At 44.6% G+C, this 18,675-nt stretch overlaps 1 protein-coding gene across 1 annotated transcript; it reads right to left on the bottom strand.

The window, feature by feature from the left end:
* Nucleotides 1-239: 239 nt before the first annotated feature.
* IL4R (interleukin 4 receptor) lies at nt 240-16,645 on the bottom strand. Its single transcript, XM_087728655.1, has 5 exons — nt 16,457-16,645; nt 4,347-4,479; nt 2,847-3,019; nt 2,138-2,295; nt 240-1,158 (listed from the first exon to the last, which is right to left on the bottom strand). The coding sequence occupies exons 1-5, from the start codon at nt 16,506-16,508 to the stop codon at nt 919-921; spliced, it is 756 nt and encodes a 251-aa protein (XP_087584781.1). The 5' UTR covers nt 16,509-16,645; the 3' UTR covers nt 240-918.
* Nucleotides 16,646-18,675: the final 2,030 nt, after the last annotated feature.

Here is an 18,675-nt window from a genome sequence, read left to right as displayed (position 1 = left end):
TTTAAATGTTAATCGACTGGTTGAATGCTGTTTTATTATAACCCCTTGCTGGATATTAAAATGAATTTTTTTGTGTTTTCTTTTACTGCTTTATTTGCCGTTTCAAGTCACTTTTACTTTTTCCTTATGGAAGTTGATGGTGATTCCCTAGGTAGTGAAAGTAATCTGATTTGATTTACCTTTCTACTTTCATTATAGGGATTTCACATTTTATTAATTTTTAAAAGATCTGCATTCCCACAGGTGAGAGAAAAAGGCTTCCTTTATAGGCAGCTTTGCAGGACTGGGGATCTCTTCTAATGGACTTTATGTCTTCACCAAGACTCTTCTCTTCCATTACTTGTGTGTTTTCAGACTGGGCTGGCTACTATTTAGGTAGTACAAATTCCTGTGCCAAAGAACTATAAATTGGCTTTTAAAAAGTATCGTATTGCTTACTTTAGCAAAATGTTGCTGTTTCTGTCTTATTACTAGCCTAACATAGCTAAAATGTTTAGTAATTAATTAATTCTTCTTAGGCTATAATTCCTCGGTTTCTGGTTATATACTGTAGACAAGATTGCATTTTTTACAATAAAATTAAACCAATAGATTAACTCCAATCCCTTTTCCCTGAAGGTACCTAATAAATTAAGGGGAAATTAATCAACCTGAATGGGAGCAATCTAACCCTGCCCCCCTCAAGAAAAAGTTCTTAATTAACCTTGGAAAAATTCTTTGCTAAATTATACACTGTAGAAAAATCTCCTCTTTAATCTTGCTCCCAGCTAATTGCAGTATTACAACATCTACTTAAAGAATGCTTAGCTGGAAATATTTAGAGTCATTTCCCTCGGAAGCCACTGCTGAAGTGTTGATGATGGGTGCACCATTCAGAATAGCTACAACGCAGCAAACACCCAGGAAGTTCCTCCATTTTCAACCAGAATGTCCCAAGGTTGTTCTGCTCTGGGAACCTGAGAGGCAGGTTGCTTCCCCAGGGCAAAAGTGGCCTTCAGCACACTCACCATTGAGCCATTCACAAGTAGCACTCCACTCACTCCAGTTCTCCCCCCAGAGTTTCAACCCATGGCGCACACTCGCTTCATAGGTGGTGCCTGAACGGAGCTTGTCCGCAAAGATGATATGATGGGATGAGTCTTCTGGAACAATGATTTTCTGGGAAGAGGAAAACACATGTCAGTGCGCGCGCGCACACACACACACACAAACACAGAGAGAGCAACAGCAACAGCAAGTGAGGGAAATAGGCAAGAGCTGTTTGCTTGGCAAAGCGGGCTGAAACATTCTTTAAATTTTGGGAAGGAAGACAACATTTGGAAGAAGCTGATCCTCCCTGATCCACTGAGATCCAAGGAGGGAAGATCAAGCCCAATCAGACCAAAAGATTGTTGATCAAAGCAGCCTTTGTTTGCCTCTGGAACTGATCCTCTGGGCTGATCTGTCTTAGGGGGCTGACACTTAAGGCATAGCCTGAATCCTGAAGTCCTTTCTTTCTACTTCTCCCAAATGCTGAGCAGGCCAAGGAAAGGGCCACAAACATGATAAGCTCTTTTGGATGACGGCTGCTGAAGCTGTGGGGCCTTGGCCAGGGGTGGAAAAAGGGAAGGTCCTGCTGGCTTCTAGGATCTGGCAGATAATGGAGTTTAATCCATGTGCCTTATTATTTTGTACATCTGTAACATTGATGGATTTTTAACATTTTCTTAGCTTTTAAAAATGTTCTGAAAAATTTCCCAGCCCTGCCTACGTTTCTGTCCATAATATGCTACTGAATAGCAGGGCAATCCTTAGCAGCCCATGTGGACATTTGAAGAAGAATCTGAGAAGAGGAAAAGTTGTCTGAGGCATCCTACCCGGGAATGCCTGAGCCTGCTTCCTTTTCAAAGGACAGGCTGTCTCTGGACGAAGGTGCTGAGTGCTGACCTAATTTAGAAGCAGGGGAACTTTCCCTTTCAGGTGTCACGGGAGAGGAATAAATTACCTGTAAGCTCCTCCTAGCTCAAGGTTAAATTTAGAGAAAGTCCAGCTATCTTCTTAGGAGGCTGAGGGAGCTCAAAACGATAGGACAGTTCAGCTTCCAATCCATCAAATCTGCCTTCCTCCCCCATAGAAAGGGAGAGAAGGGATCCCTTACCTGTTCTGTATGGTTCTTGGGCCAATAGGCAACCTCGTACTTTGCGGCAGAGCTTTTAAGTAGGTTAGAAGCATTGTAATCCCTCTCCCAGGTAAGGATGAATGTGTGCTCCTTCTTTTTCTTCTCGACACTCAAGTTGATCAGGGCCTTCGGCTTCACTGTGATGGGGAAGAAGCAGAGGAGGACACTGAGACGGGGAGAGGCACCTGGGGAAGGAGAACCCTGAAGGCAGGGCACCGGGTGGGGCAAGGAGGATCAGTCAAAGCCTCTCTGTATCCTCTCTCTTTCTTCCATTTTTGTCCTAGTGTTGGAGGAAGCCCTAGGGTGGCTCCTGCCCTCCCTGCCATTTAGACTCACTCCCAGGTTCTATTTTCACCCACCCCCACCCCCCGTCTACACCCTCTCCGTTCAACTGAGAACTATCCAAGCAGAAGAGGAAGGAGGCTTGAGATAGCAACCGTTAGGATATCAGCACAGAATTCTTTGGGAAACAAACATAAGGGCCTCTCTGGAAGCAGAGCCAGGAGAGGAACTGACGGGCATTCTCTACTAATGCAGCCAGTCTTCCAAATGAATTCTCCCCATCTCCTTTTTCCTACCCAGCATGTCCATCATGCCAACAGATGCCCCTGTGGCCACCTGAAACCAAAGTTGCTGTGACTTAGGATGGTCCCGGAGTGGAGAGGTTTGCATGAAAAGGATATCTCACCAATTAATTCCATATCCAAGGTCTCGTTCCAGACCTCAGCATCATTCTCTGTCCTGGCCAGTGATATGTTATAGTAGACTTTTTTGAATTTGTTCCCTAGAATCTCGCAAACACAACAGGAGGCAGTGCCTGGGCCCTCCTGCTTCTTCTTCAGAGGACACTCCTGGGGCTCCCTGGACAAACGGCAAGAGAGAAGAGCACATAAGCCTTCCTTCATTTCTGCACAGCCAGAGAATGGTCTGCAAAGTGCCAAATACCCTGGCACTGCCTGGGTTGCAGAGACACCTCAGTCCACGAAGCTCCCTTGGGGGCCAGAGGGCAAGGCATAGTAGGCAGGCCCACAAAAGAGACCATGAGAGAAATTCTGCTCCCGAGACACGTTTTTCCCTCTTCATGTTTGGAAGCCAAGGATTTGTGCCTGGCCGGCCTGGTGTTGCTGATGGCAGGAGATGTTGGGGTACAGCAGATCTTGCAGGCCCTCATCCAGTTCACAACAAGGATCAGGCAACCATTAGGGATCTGCCCCACTGAAGAAGCGAAATGAGCCTCATGGGCCTGCTAGAGGCAGTCCACCTCCCATCTCAGGATGATCTCCCCCGCAGGTGGGGTGGGAAGCCCAGCCTGAGAGACTCCCCTTTCCCAAAGGGGAGGGGGACAGTGGTCAGCAACCTCTCAAGGTCAGCAATATCAATGATACCCTGGGAAGATTTCTTCTCAAGAAGGAAACAGTAGTGGCATAATAGAGTTTGAAGGGACCCCCCAGTCTCTCCTTACTAGATTCAACAAGTTGCTCTAATTTATTCAAGGATTCTGTCCACTCTACTGGTTTTTGGGACCAGAGCCCATCATTCATGACTGCTGAACAAGACAAGTGCTGGATATCTCAAGCAAACTGCAACAGCTTCCCCTACAAAAGATCTTGGAAAGACTTCCCAGGACTCATTCCCCTGTGCCCACCATCCAGGCGCTCTCTGGGAGGGCTCCACAGGGCCAATGTGAAGATGGAGAGGACTGTCTCCTCAGGGCTACCACAGTACTTTACAACCCTATGAAAAAGCTAATTTGCCTCTGCCAAATGGAAGAGTCAAACATCTCATGAAGGAACTAAAATTCTGCCAGAAGAAACAAGCAGCAATATTATAACATCAAGCAAGTTGTATGGATGCAATTACAGCCATGATGTCTGCACCACTGGGAAACCTGAAGAAACAGATTGGGGGACAGATGATCTAGCGACGTTGTCTGAATGACTTGACCCTCTCTTGAGGACATGTAAGCATCATGACAAGAGAGAATTCTGGACAGTGATCCTGTCAATGGCCCAAATCAACTTTCTGGGGCAGAGTGAGCACAGATGGAGGAAGTTGCATAGCTACTCCAAGGAGTTGATCGACCACCTGGTTCCCCAGTCCCTGCTTTATAGCTGATCCCACACCTCCTACCCTTGAACGGAGGACTGTTGTGCTTCTCAACACAACACACAGCTTTGCTAATACTTACGTTGCTAAGCTTCCCTGGTAGAGAAATTTAAACTCCGCGGTGCAGTTGGTGACAGCAGCCACCTCCCAGGAACAAACCAGTTTAGTTTCAAAATCATTTTGGCATCTTGGCTGGACAATCTTTGAAGACGCAACTAGGAATACAAAAAAAATAGTTACTTGATGAAGCTGATACAGTCAGACAAACAATCTGGCACAGCTCAAGGTGCTTCCCCAACACTCTGCAGCAGAATTGACCTTTGCAGAAAAGCGGACCTCTTTGGTCTCTTGGAGCAGAAGCGAAGGACTCCTAGGTAACATTTCTTGGATTGGATGACATCGCTCAACAGTTGGGTTTCCTGGGCCGAAGGAGCAGAACCCTCCCTAGGCCTGCGTAACTTTCCTTGGCTGGTTACAAGCAAAGCAGCAGCCGGGTTGTAGTCCAGTTCCTGGTTATAAATAGCACATGTTATAAACATAGGGCTGCGATCGATGTTACTGGCCTCGTTCTCCCTCATTGCACAGGGACGGAGCAGGGCTTTCTTCCACAAGGGCTGGTCTTGATTTTGAATGCAGACTTACTGTAGGTGGGCCTGCTCATGCCACGGAGCTGTTTATGTCACCCCTTTTTCTGTCATGGAAGAGTGGGGGGCTCCTCCTTCACCTCAGCCTAGGGAGGAGAAGTGACCCCCTCCTCCTGCTTTTCAAATAGCCTGAGACAAAGGGGTAGATGGCACCCACACTCCCACATGGGGCAATATGTTATTGTTATGAGAAAATAACTGTAGCAGTAATTAACACAGATAAATGGCACCTCTCTCTCCAAAAACCCCACAGAGGCTTCCTCGGCACCCCCATGTGACTTCCCAAAGAAGGTTTTAATGGATTCATGGTGAACTTAGATACGCTACCGAGTAATTCTGAAGGAATCTCCCTAAAGCCTGTAGTTGTAGATGTAATATAGTCTATGGAAATCAACGGCCCTCGATTTCTGGGATAGGCTGAGAATCTCCTGGTGGAAAGGCAACTGTGGGGACATATTGGTCTAAGCATATTATTATTAAATCTAGGAGTGTATTAACCACTGAAAACAATCACAATATTTCAGAAGAAGAAGTAGAAGAGAAAGAGGAGGAGGAAGAGGAAGAAGAATAAGAGGAGGGGGAGGAAGAGGAAGAAGAAGAGGAGGAGGAGGAGGAAGAAGAAGAGGAAGAAGAGGAGGAGGAAGAGGATTTCAACAGAAAAACCAGAAGGAAGACGATCTGGCAACAGCACAACAGCAACAGGCAAAGAGGGGCTCAGTTGCAGCCCCCCCCCGTCTAGAGGCTGCATCTCCACTGATGTAAAAACCATTCTAAAGTTTTGCTTCTCTCTATGGCCACAGTTCTACCAAATAGACCACAGGCTGTAATGAGCCCCTCAGAGGATCACTCTCAACCCTTGGGATGAACCCACCACCACAAGCAACATCCTTTGCCAAACTCTGCCAAATTTTGAAGCTCCTCAGCCTCTGGAGGGTCAAGTCAGAGTCACATCAATACTAAACAAAATATTGCAACGAAAGGCTGTCAACATGTTGATGAGCTGATTATTCTTAGTCAGCTGTTTCAAGGAAGATGCAAGTTACCCATCAATGTGTGCAGCTGAATATTTCCGATTTCCTTGACCAGACACCTGCTGTGGAATGATTGAAGAGGGTCTATTAAAATCCACCCTGGCCAGCTTCCTTTCCCGCTCTCCTACAGGAATAATTAACTGTGTTGCACTCTGTGTATTAACTTGGAATCTAGCAGGACGGAAGGACAAGATCTGCCTATATTTTCTGTCCAGTTCTGGCCCGATTGTGAGAAAACGGACCTGGCTGAGCCTATTTCCAGACCTGCTTTAAGACCTGGCTCAGGGCATGGAGAGGGAAAGGCTGAGCGAGAGGCAATTGGCCACGTGGGTCAGGGAAGAACCAGGGTGGGAAGGCAGAGACAGGGTCCTGGGTGGGGGAAGTCCTTCAAAGAGGCTGTCTGAGCGATTGTTCTCTCCTGCTGACAAAGCTAATTTCACCACCAAAGTTGGCTCTTGGATTTGAATGGAAGCAATTAGGAACGACCCAAAATGACCCTTGGACAACCGTGGATCTACATGGGAAGAAGTTCTTGGAAGATGGGAATTTTCAGTAGGAGCTGCCAGAAGTCGGGTCTCCATCTTTTCCTGTCAGCTGTTTGTTTCTTTGCTTGAAGAAGGCCTCGGTTTTCACTGCACGTTTTGACGTTTCCTTTTTCCTTTTGATTTTTCCTTTTAAATGTTAATCGACTGGTTGAATGCTGTTTTATTATAACCCCTTGCTGGATATTAAAATGAATTTTTTTGTGTTTTCTTTTACTGCTTTATTTGCCGTTTCAAGTCACTTTTACTTTTTCCTTATGGAAGTTGATGGTGATTCCCTAGGTAGTGAAAGTAATCTGATTTGATTTACCTTTCTACTTTCATTATAGGGATTTCACATTTTATTAATTTTTAAAAGATCTGGTCTTATTTTTTAAATTGTTGGTGGAAATTTCCCTGTTTTTCCTATTTATTTTTATTGTGGGAAAGATTATCTCAATGTTCTCCAAGTTTATTTTGTTATGGTGCTTCCCCTGTTCCTTGAGAGGAATTGTTTATGTCTGGCTCTAAAGGAAGGGGCTGGGAGTATACCAAAAATGCAAAGAATACATCAACAGAAAGATGCATTTGGAAAGCCCTTGAGAAAGTGCTTTTCAACGTACACATTCAAACTGAAATTTTAGATTAAACGTTTGATAAAATAACAATGGTTTTAAATCAACCCAAAATGATATTCAGATGCAAGGAACAGCAGTTAAACCAGACTTACAATCAGATGATTGGAATCTAATTTGTTGCTGGCAGATTTGAAGGAGGTGGTGGAAAAGACTGAAAGGGGGAGGGATTCTAAAGACTCAAAGTGGACAGAACTAAAAAAAAAAGTGGACAGAACTGACAAGCGATGAACTGGATGTTTCTAAGAAGATTGATGGGGATTGGGAAATGATCTTGTTATTTCTAACTAGAGAACAAATGTTAAGAGACTTTCAACCTGTAGATTTTTTTGAACAACAAATGCTGTGGCAATACCTACAAGAAAGACATAAGATTTTGGGGACCGAGATCCAAGTGTTAGAAAAAAAACAACTAAAGTTTTAGGGAAAAGCCTTATTATTAAGAATCAGTGGAGGATATTTGATCCTGGACAGATGAGAGACTATAGTGGTAGATTATGCTAGATTAGAAGACTTTGTGGACCTTCTAGGTTCTTAACAGAGGACTTTGAAGTTTAGCTGTAGGATTTACCTGTTATCTATATTTTTTTCAACATATATCGTGGCAGGGACGTGCAGTCAGGGGAGGCAGAGCCTCATCACTGTCATCATGAAAAGAAAAAAAGTGTAAAAGGAAAAAGGCAAGAGCTGAGGTCAGGCTGAACTAGTTGCTGCCAGAGTCACCATGGATGACTCTGCTTAGTGCTTAACTGTTTAAAAAAGCGTCTAAAAAAGTGCCCTCTACAGGAGGCGGCAGGAGAACAACGTGCCTCATCTAGTCTGGCATTTTATGTTCACTCCAGCAGAGTTAAGCAAGGTTTAAAAGCTGAAAAACTCCTGACGTAGATGAGGCACGTCGTTCTACTGCCTCCTCTTGTAGAGGGCGCTTTTTAGAGGCTTTTTTAAACAGTTAAGCAGAGTCATCCACGGTGACTCAGGCAGCAACTAGCTCAGCCTGACCTCAGCTCTTGCCTTTTTCCTTTTACATTTTTTTTTCTTTTCATGATGGCAGGCAAGAGCAGAGTTGAAATCCTCTCTGAAACAGCTAGAAAAGGTACGTGTGTGTCGGAGGGAGGGGGAGGAATTCAAACTTCATCCTCCTGGTGCAACTTTGTGTGTGTGTTTGAGAGGGGGGAGGGAGCATATTGAGACAGTTCTTTAGTTTATGCACTATATGACACTCTAATACTATGCCTTTGGGTCTTCTGCCAGCCAAAATGCCGTTAGTGGTATTGCTAACATGGGCTGAGGAGGGAAACCTAAATTTTCTGAATCCTGGTGCAACTGTGTGTGTGTGTGTGTTTGAGAGAGTGGGGAGGGAGGGAAAGAGGGAGGAAGGAGGGGAAGGGAGAAGAAAAAGAAAGAAGGAAACTTATTTAGCAAAGGAGAAAAACAAATGCTGTCGCTTTAAATTGGAACTGAGCATGCCTGGCTGTGGAATTCTGGGAGTTGAAGTCCACAAATCTAAAAAAATTGCTGCCTCACCAGCCATAAACCTCACTGCACATCACTGTATTGTGGGTAGATGTCAGGTCAAATGGATTAGGTAAACTTGTAGAAGTTCATTAACTACGCACCTGTTTTGTGGGGTTGGGGGAACTATTATTCTTGAAATATATCAGTATTCGACTGGGGGTACAATTTGTGTGTATGTTTGTTTTTCTTTTTGTAAACATTTTTGTCTTCTCTAGTTTTGTTTTATTTTGTATTTTCATTTTTATCATTTTTTGGATTTGTACTTTAATGTTTTGAATAAAAAATAAAAATAGTAAAAAATTACCATAATAATCATAGGTGTTTCTTCATCTTTTCATCTTTCAGTTGCCAAATTCCAGTTCAAGGTTGTAGGACAGGTGTAGAAAGTCTTACCCAGAGAAAGTCCATTTTGTTGTAAAACCCTTCCTCTTGCTCTCCAGATGTTTTCCTTTTGGGCCTCACATCCATGCCCTAAAATCCTTGGAAGGTTACGTGACAGCCTTATCAGAGAACTTGAACCAGGCTGGCAAGTTGACACAGGTTAACTTCCCCTTTCCTGCTGCAGATAGTTTGAGTTTTGCATACTTCCCTTCCAGCCCCACCAGTGAGGGACAAAGGCTGAGGAGCCCATCTTCTGGGAGGGGCAGCCTCTGCCAGGCTGTGAATCCTCTGTGGCTTGTTGCCTGCTGCTTGCTAATGGTCAGGTGCCTTTGTTTTCCAAAGGCGTAGAAAAGCTAAGCTACCCCCACTCCCTCCACCTTTGTACTGTATGAAACAAACAGGTTCCAATTTTCTGCACTGTCCAATAATTGGCTACTTTGCACCAGGGAAAAACAAACCCTGCATTTGGCCAGGCAAATCTATGGTTTGCCTCTGGTATTGAATGTTTATACACTCCCCAAACGTCTGTATATTATTCCTCAGGTATCTGGGTGAATTTGGAACAAACCTTGGCAGAGGTCACTTCACATACTGCAATGCAAGGCTGGGACCTCCTGCACAAGTTTATTACACAAGAAGATTAACTTTCCCAAATAATTCCACTCCCCGCTACTTCCACGGCCTTTTAGGCAGCCGCAAAGGAATTCTACCCATTATGAAGTTGTTAAACCAGGAATGCCAGTGGAACCTGTAAACTGTAGGCAAGAATCAAAATGCTGCTTTCCCCTTTCCACTCTCACCATCAAGACAGATCAAGGAGCACTTTGGACTGTATTGGTCTCCTAAATCCGTGTTTCTCAACCTTGGCAGTTTGAAGATGTGTGGACTTCAACTTCCAGAATGAATCCTTGGACAAGACGTGGGAGCTGAGGTCCACACACCTTCAAGTTGCCAAGATTGAGAAAGTGTCCTAAACAGGAACGAGTCTTTTCTGCTTTACGTGCCAGAGGACAGGGACCACCGAGCAGCTGCTGTCAATGTCTCTGCACCCCCAGACCCACCCCTTCTCAAACGGGGCCTCGCTAGGATTAGAGCTCCATGGGAAGAAGCGTATCGTGGCCCAGAGGGGATGCCAGGCTCTGATGTTGCCCTGACTGGCAGACACACTTTCTTCACCTTCCATACAAGTTTTTATTTATTTATTTTTCGTATTTCTGAACTGCCCATCTCTCTCAAAAAGGGTCTCCGGGAGGTATACATTAAAATGTTACAATATAAAAGGTAAACACTTTAAGAGGAGGAAAGACATAAAAAAATGGTCAAAAGGCGGAAAAGAAGGAGCCAACGTTGTGACAACACAACGTGCGGTCTCAACAGTCCGAGACCGCCGTTGACACTTTTGCCACTGGACGGTCCAGAAACCGTCCTGGAGAGATGGTGATCAGGAAGAAAAAGCCTTGCTGGTCTCAGGGACACCGCAAAGTCCCTGATTGACCCAAGGGAAGCGCTTCAAGCCGGTGGCAAACAGGCAGCCCCCAGGCTGATGAAGTTGGAGACCGCTCCGGAAGGAAGTGAAAGTGAGTCCATCAGGTGAGGTTTTTTTTTTTTTACTCTGAGAAAGATTGCCCAAAGAGACTTTTTTTTAAGATAAATTAGTCCTCTAAGTAAAATAATAAAGCGGCGAATTTAATTCTTATTGGACTGCCTTGGAAAGTTTTTGTTCTTTCTTGTAACAATATTTTGTGGATTGAAGTGATTGTAACGTTTCCTGTTTCTCTGCTTGAAGTGAATGGATTGATTTTTCCCCCTCTATTTTTACCACCTTATTTTTTGGCTTAAATTAAAACTTTTTAAAAATTTTAACAAATTCTCCCTTCTATTTGTTATTAAATTTCACCAAAGACAATTAAAGATTTTTGTTAAAATTGAGAAAAGTATGAAAAAGTGGAATCTGCCATTCGGAAGCCAGAGTCTGAAGTTCTTTCTTTGAAACAATGTATTCTTTGTTCATTCCTATTTGATCTTACTGACTTTGTAACTGAAGGGTTTGAAACTAGCTCACAAAATCTGAAAAAGAGTCAAGGGCACGAATTGTTTTTTGCAGGTGCTCTTGGAAAATATTTTGGCAAGAGAAGGAAAAGGAAAGAAAAAGAAAAGAACCCTTCTCCTTTGAAGAGTACAAAAGAACTTGTGCTTAAGACTTAATACACACACACACACACACACACACACACACACACACACACACAGCTTGGAAGGCTAGAGTGGCAGTGATTATCAGACTCCTTTTTTCTTTTTTTCTACTTCATTTTTTTGGGAAAAATGGATCAATAGCCAGATGAGGAAACCTTAAAATTTCAAAACATCCTGGCTGGAATTCAAAATATTTTAGAAGGATTTGGGAGATTTGAGAAGAAGTTGGATAGACTATTGTTTATCACAGCAAAAGATGATGGGGTTGGAGCCCCAAAAATTAAAGAAGAGAATGAAAATATAGAAGATAAAGACAAGACAATAGATGAACTTATTAATGGAGCAAATATGGGTGAAAGCGGAAAGAAGGGAAAATGGAAAAGTGAACTTGACAATTTGGAGCTTTATCCCAGATTTCAAGATACAGGAGAAAAAAAAGGGTGATAAAGATGGAGTTAAGAAGAGAAACCTATTCAGAAATAAGTTTGACAACCAAAGACAAGCTAATGTTAATAACAATTCAAGGGCAACAAGACTATTTGAGAGACCTTTTAAGCAATAAAGTTTATAAAGAAGCTGAAAAGAGAATTGACACAACAACTGGCAAGAGAGGTAAGACTGTTTTGTTACTGGAAAGATACAGGTTGATAATGAAAATTGACGATAAAAAGTTAGCTAATTTTTGGTGATTAATAAGTAGAGATTTCAGTATTTTGTAGACTGTTTTAGATTATCATTGAATGTTTATTCGTTAACATATAATTAACTGACAACATTAATGAAATAATAACCTTAATTAGTATAAGTAACCTGGCTATAAATTGTAAATTGGGACTTGGTGAAAAGACCTATAAATTTTATTAATAATTTTTTGTTTAGATCTCGTTATAAAGATATAATTAATTTGGGTCTGAAGAGAGATGTGATATAAATAGTAAATAATTTTTTTGTTAACCACAATAATAACAAGGAAATGTTAATGGATATTTTTGTGATTAATAAGTAGGAATGTTAGCATTTTGTAGATTGTTTTAGATTCTTATTAAATGTTCATCTTGTAACTAATTAACTACGATAATAATAATGAAATGATCTTTAATTAGTAAAAATAACTTGGATATAAATTGTAATTTGGGACTTAGGGAAAAGACCTATAAATTTTATTAATAAATTCTTGTTTAGAGCTTGCTATAAAGGTATAATTTCTTTTGGGCCTGATGAGAGGAGAGGTGATATAAATAGTAAATAATTTTTAGTTAACTACAATAATAACAAGGAAATGTTAATGGATAATGTTTAATGATATATTTATGTGTGTTGTACTAGTAAAAGCAAATTGGATATAAGCTTTAAATTGTGAGTTGGGGGGAAAGGGGGGGGGAGAATGCTTAGATATCTTACTAACTGAATTTGTTTCAGAATATGTCATAAAGGTGTAATGTTATTGGAGGTTTATTGAAATTGCGAATGAATGCCAGTAGGTGGTTGTGTCTTTAAATACAAATGATTTTAGATAAAAGCACTTTTAAATAATTGTAATTAAATGAGAATTGTGGTACATTGATAGTAAAATACATAATTATTTTTTTTATTTAAAATGTACAATTCAATTTGAATGAAGTGTATGTAATGATTGTGGAAGAAACACATGAAATGTATTTGTAACCAATCGACATGCTTTCTACAAGATGTAACAAAAGAAGATTCTTTTTTTGTGTTTTTGTTTAATTAAAATAATAAAACTTTTTTTTAAAAAAGTAGTCAAAAGATGAGGGAAGGGTTTAGGGCAGTGATGGTGAACTTTTTCAGCACTGAGGGCCCAAAATGGACTGGGTGTACACCAGAGCACCGGAAACCAAAAGACCACCCGCCTGGCATGTATGCACCAGAGCCAGGAAAGCAGCTGGCGATGGTACCCATGCTCACAGAGAGGGCTGTGCATGCCACCTCTGGCATCACAGGTTTAGGGGATTAAGCAGCCGCACGGCTGCAAACTCCCCCTTGCAAGGCCGTAGAGACCTGCCTTCACTCCTTTTCCGAAGGCCAGGAGACTGAGGTGGGGGTGGGTGGGTAGGGAGAGAGGAATGTTCCCCAGGTGAGGGCAACAACAGAGATCAAGGAGGTTTCAGTCCCATATCAGGGTTTGCAAAGAGTCTGGATCATCCATTTCCTCCAGGATCCTCTGGAGTACAACCCTACCACTTTCTCGGTCACTTTCCCTAAAAAAGAAAGGCGGGAGACTGAACAAACGTTGTCCAGAATGGTGGGGCCAGCAGTGGCCTCTTAAGTAGGGAGCAGGACCCCTTTAAAGGAGCTGGGAACATCCCCTCCAACAAGGATGAATTCACCGTCACTTGGACCCATCCCAGGCGCCTTAAGCATCCAGGAGCAACATGGATTGAATGCACAGTGGTGGCGTTTGCATTCCAAAGCACCCCGTCCATTTCCTCAGCTGCAACAGAATCAAACCCTTCCCAGATAAATGGACAAGTGTCCCCAGGCATCTCCACAGGGCTTGCATCATGCTTGGTATTCAACTGGGAAAGAATCTGAGTGATTTTATTCTCCAGATGCCTGGAAAATTCCTCCGCGTAGCCCTGCAGGTAGAGGTCTGGGTCACCCATTCCAAGAAGAGTCCGTGCGACCCTAAACAAAGCCGCTGGGTGCCAGTCTGCAGATGCAACAAAAGCAACGTGGTATTGATGCTCGGCTGCTCTTACCACCACAAAGTAAACCTTAATAGTGGCCTTAACCCTAGTTTGGTCGAGTTACTTCTTCCTTTTCCTCCAGCACCATGCCAGGCATCTCTTGACCCTTTCCAGTTCCCCCAACTCCTCTGGGAACCATATGGAGTGATGGGCCAGGAGAGGCCACATTGTGCCTAAGACTCTGCCTGACTCCCTATGCCAGGGAGCCACCAGGGTCTCAGCGAGGCCATGTAGTAGATTGGCAACTATTTCCCCCAGCTGCCTCTGAAACCCACTTCATCAGTTGCTGGGAGTGGAGAAACCCAGAACTCGAACTCCCCCCCTTTAATCAAGAAAAAACAGAAGGATCTCTGGGGCACCACCTGGAGACATGGCACATATCCTGTTTGGCTGCAAATGGCATTCTGTTGAAAGGACCGTTTGCTTAGTGTTCTTTTAAAACCTAAAAGACATTAAGACACTTATTTCATCTTACATTTCTTCCAGGGAACAAACACACACATCGCTAGCAAGACTGCAATTTTTGTATCATCAGAGTCAAAGAAGATAAAAGGCAAAGAAGGCGTCCTAAGAGAGATTGGGTTGAATGCTGCACTTATTATGAACGTGCCCTTCTCTCTTCTCTGTACTGGTTTTATAGGTTTTTTATATGCTCAGGCGACTAATCAATAAAACCTGCTGATTTAATTCTGAGTTCAGGCATTCAATCTTTCTTTGGCCAGGGTGAGGATTTCACTGCAGGTGGGTTGAACTTTCCAATTTAACACTGGGTGGTCATTCTAACTCCAAGTCCCGGTCAGGGTAACCTCTTTCTGGAGAGCCCCACTGGGCTCCCTCCATCCCCCCTATCCTGCCTTTATTTTTATTTTTACAAAAAATCAGTCAAGGTGGTGAGCAACACGCCTTCCATTTTCCCCACTGCAACAGACTACAACCCAGGCATGGAAAGGACTGGGCTGAGGACCTGTGTGCTCACGAAAAGCTGACTTTGGGGAAAATTTTAACTTTGAAAAATGCATTTGCGCAGAATTTGCAGTTATTTTGGGATAACATAGCTACTTTCACAATTACCAATTACAATATAAATACAGTTCTACTTTTGAAACTTTTGCAGAGTTTTTTTTTAAAGTCCAAGTCTGATTCATCTTAGACTTGGTCCAGATCACTTCTACTAGTTTAGGAGGATTTGGAGAAACTAAATGTAACTTGTGATATAGTAACCCTTTTTAATACAAATTATTTTCACTTAGTAACTGCAGTTGAAACCAGCAACTCTGTCACTGAGGCAGTCATAAAGTGAAAAGTCACATGACTGCAGTTCATAGGATCTAGCTGCGGTAATTAAGTGAATGACTGTGGATTGTTAAGCACAATGTCACATGACCTTGTGCTTCCCGACAGCTTCCCCATTGACTTTGCTAGTCAGAAGTCGGCTGTGTCAAATGGTGATCATGTAAACATGGGACGCTCATAATGAGGGCTGATGGCCAAATGCCCAAGTTGTGATCATGTGACTGTGGTGACAACACAACAGCCATAATGTCAAGGACTTGGGTAAGGTCTCATTCAGGGCATGTTTGTGTAGGAAATTAGCACCCACCCTCTCCTAGGAAATGAGATATTTTAGGAAATATTAAAAGGGCAGAATATTTCCCCAAAAAGGGAGGCAGAAACTCACCCCCCCACACACACACACTGCCTTCTCAATGGGCCATTAAAGCCTAGGCCAGTTTATCTACAACACAAAAGACATGGCCTCCATGCCATAATAGGACTCATCTAGCAACAGAACTCACCGCATGGCACCTGGGAAGATTACATCACCCAGCAAGGCTCAACCAAGCCTGGAACCTAAAACCCAACCTACAAAGTTACCCCTGCATGGTCCCATGGGAGTCTGACAACCAATCAGAATACAAGCTCAAATTCAAAAGCCCCGAGAGGGCATAAAACCCTGGAACTCTCAGCATCTCCTCCCGTTTTCTTCGCCCCCCTTTTTTGCCCAGGACCCCAAACCACGTGATCCTGTTCACCATTAAACCATCTTTCCAACAGCCTCCGTGTTTCCAGGGTCTTCCTCCCCACTTGGAAGTGAACCCAGATGGACGCTTCTTCCAGCATTTGTTTGAACTGTTTGCTGAATGAGGAGTCAGAGTGGAAGTTCAGCACTGAACTCACTAGGAGGAACCTCAACGCCTGTTTACGGAAGTCAAAAGTCGGGAGGGCCGCGAGAAGCGCATTCAGAGCTTCGGCCCCGTTTCTGCTTTCTCGGTCTCCACCGCGGCGCTCTCGGCACTTAACGAAAGGACCGTCGGAAACCCGGGCGAGCAGAACCCGACGCCCACCCGACGCCCACCCGCCGGTCTTCCCCTCCAAGAAAACCCAGTCGCAAAGCGGGGCAGCCGCCGGGGGGGGGCTTTCCGCGGCCAGGACAGGCTGCGCCGCCGCCTCCTTCGAAGCTGACCGGGGGAGACGAGGGGCCATCGGAGCGACCGAACCTCTGTCCCCGTCAAGCCGAGTTACGGGCCGTCGCAACCCTCGCACCGCCCGCCGCCGGGACTTACGGTGCCCCAGGAGACAGAGCAGCCCCGCCGCCGCGCTCCGCCACGAGCCCATCGACGTTCGCCGCCCGGGACGCGCTGTCCGTTTCGCCGCTGGCGCAGGCAGCCTCCGAGCCCCGCCGGCCGCGGCTTCCCAGAAGCGACCCGACCGTCCCGCTGCGTCTTCCGCGAAAGGGCAGGGCAGGTTGGGCGGGCGCCACGCGGGCGGGAGCGGCTTCTGCTGGGGCCGAGCCCTTCCGCGGAGGCCGAGGGAAGGGAGGGCGCCGTCCGCCGTTCCTGGCATTGGGTGCCTGCTAGCCCGAGCAGACGGTCCGCGCTGGATGAATGGTGCCCCGGACTCTGCCCGCGGTCCCAAGCCCGGCCTAGGTCGGGGGGTGGGGTGGGGACCGCCTTGGGTCGCGTTAACCGGCCCGTCTGCGCCCTTTGCCAAAAAGCGGAGCCCGTGGGGCAGAAAGCCTCTTGGACGGCCTGGGTCAAGGGGGCCCTGGGCTGGGATTCCGGTTGGCGGGTCTTTGGGGCAGCCCCACCGTTGCAGGAGGGCACCGGAGCCGATTCTAGGGCCCCTGGGCTGCTCTGACCCTCCCCTTCCCAAAAGCACAGCCGGGCATCCCTTTGGCGGGCTCGGTTCAAATGCCATAAAAACGCGAGCAGCCGTTGTAGCCGCGGTTATTTCTCGTCCAGCCATAGATGCCCAGGACGCATCAGTCCGAGAGGAGGGAAGACACCCTAAATTCCAGGCAGGAAACTCACCCTCACCAGAGGATAATGAGTGGGGGCAGCTTCTCCAGAGATCTTTGGGAACTCACAACTGCCTATATAGGTTATATTGTCAGTTTTAATAATTTCACATGTTATCTGAGATCATTTTGATATACAGTAAAGATAAAGGTTTCACCTGTCCAGTAATGTCCAACTCTAGTTTCTTAGCTGAGGGAGCCAGCGTTGTCTGTGGTCATGTGGCCAGCATGACTATGTGCCAAGGGACACCTAATGCTTCCTGCCAAAGTGGTACCTATTTAGCTACTCACATTTGCAGGCTTTCAAATTGCTCCATGGGCAGCAGGTGGGGCAAATCACAGAGGCTCACTCCATCCTGCAACCCTTGGGTCTAGATTGGCTTTCCAGCTGACAAGCTCTGCATCCTGAATTGTTGAGTCATTGCACCCCTAAAGACCCCTAGTATGGTATACATTATTGTGGTTTGTCACAATCAGCCATATGTTCTGTATGCTATACACAACAATACGAAGCCACAGCTACCAGTTTTTTAGCTGGTGTTGCTGTCAGATGCATTGTGTTCTTCCCAAAAACCCACAATATTTTCACCTGTTCACTTTTTTCTACTTTTCCTACTTTGTTTTCATACCATTTTTTTATTATTGGCACGATAATTTTTAGATATTCCAGTGAATCATGTTGGCAACCGTGTAATGTTGTTAATAATCTATTAGTGTCATCTTACATGAGCTGAGTATATGATCTACTGTTTCTTCTGCTTCTTTGCATAACATGCACTTCAAATCCTTTGATGATTTGCCAAGTGTGTGTACGTGTTAAAGAGCCAGCACTTTTTGCCATAACCACAATATCACGCTGAATGGAAACTGATTTAAGGCACCAGGCTAAAAACCAAGAAGTCCTGAGTTCTAGATCCATCTTAGGCACAAAGCCAGCTGAATCACCTCAGACCAGTTGCTTTCATTCAGCCCTAGGAAAGAGGCAAGGGCTAATCACTCCTTAAAAAGTTTGACAAGAAAACAACATCCAGACAGTCGACAGAATAAATAGTGACTCAAAGACACAAAACAAAACAACCCCAAACCAAACACATGGCAGCCTGGGTTAAAAAAACAACCAGAGCCATCAACAACATACAAACTTTGGGTCCCCCCATGCCTGCCTATGGGGGATGGAGTTCCAGAGGGCAGGGTTGCTTCCTCTGTCCAGAATATGGCAACATGAATTCTAGTCCTGCTTTAGCATGAAGTTTGACTGGGTAGCATTGGGCCAACCCCTCTCAGCCCAACCGCCTCACAGGATGATTGTTGGGGAGAAAATAGAAAAGAGTATTAGGTAGGTATAACCAAGTGCATAGGCATAGAATAGGAAGTGCCTGGCTCAATAGCAGCAACTGTTAAGTGTCCCAGTGGGTCACCACTTAAGTATGAGCCAACAATGTTTTGTCACGGTCAGAAAAGCCAACAAGGTTCTAGGCTGCATCA

Source organism: Thamnophis sirtalis, unplaced genomic scaffold (assembly GCF_051295495.1).
Source record: "Thamnophis sirtalis isolate CommonGarterSnake01/CBP01778 unplaced genomic scaffold, rThaSir2_p1.2 scaffold_14, whole genome shotgun sequence".
Lineage (NCBI taxonomy): Eukaryota > Metazoa > Chordata > Lepidosauria > Squamata > Natricidae > Thamnophis > Thamnophis sirtalis.
Note: the sequence above shows the minus strand (reverse complement) of the source record. Positions and strands in the feature narration are given on the sequence as shown.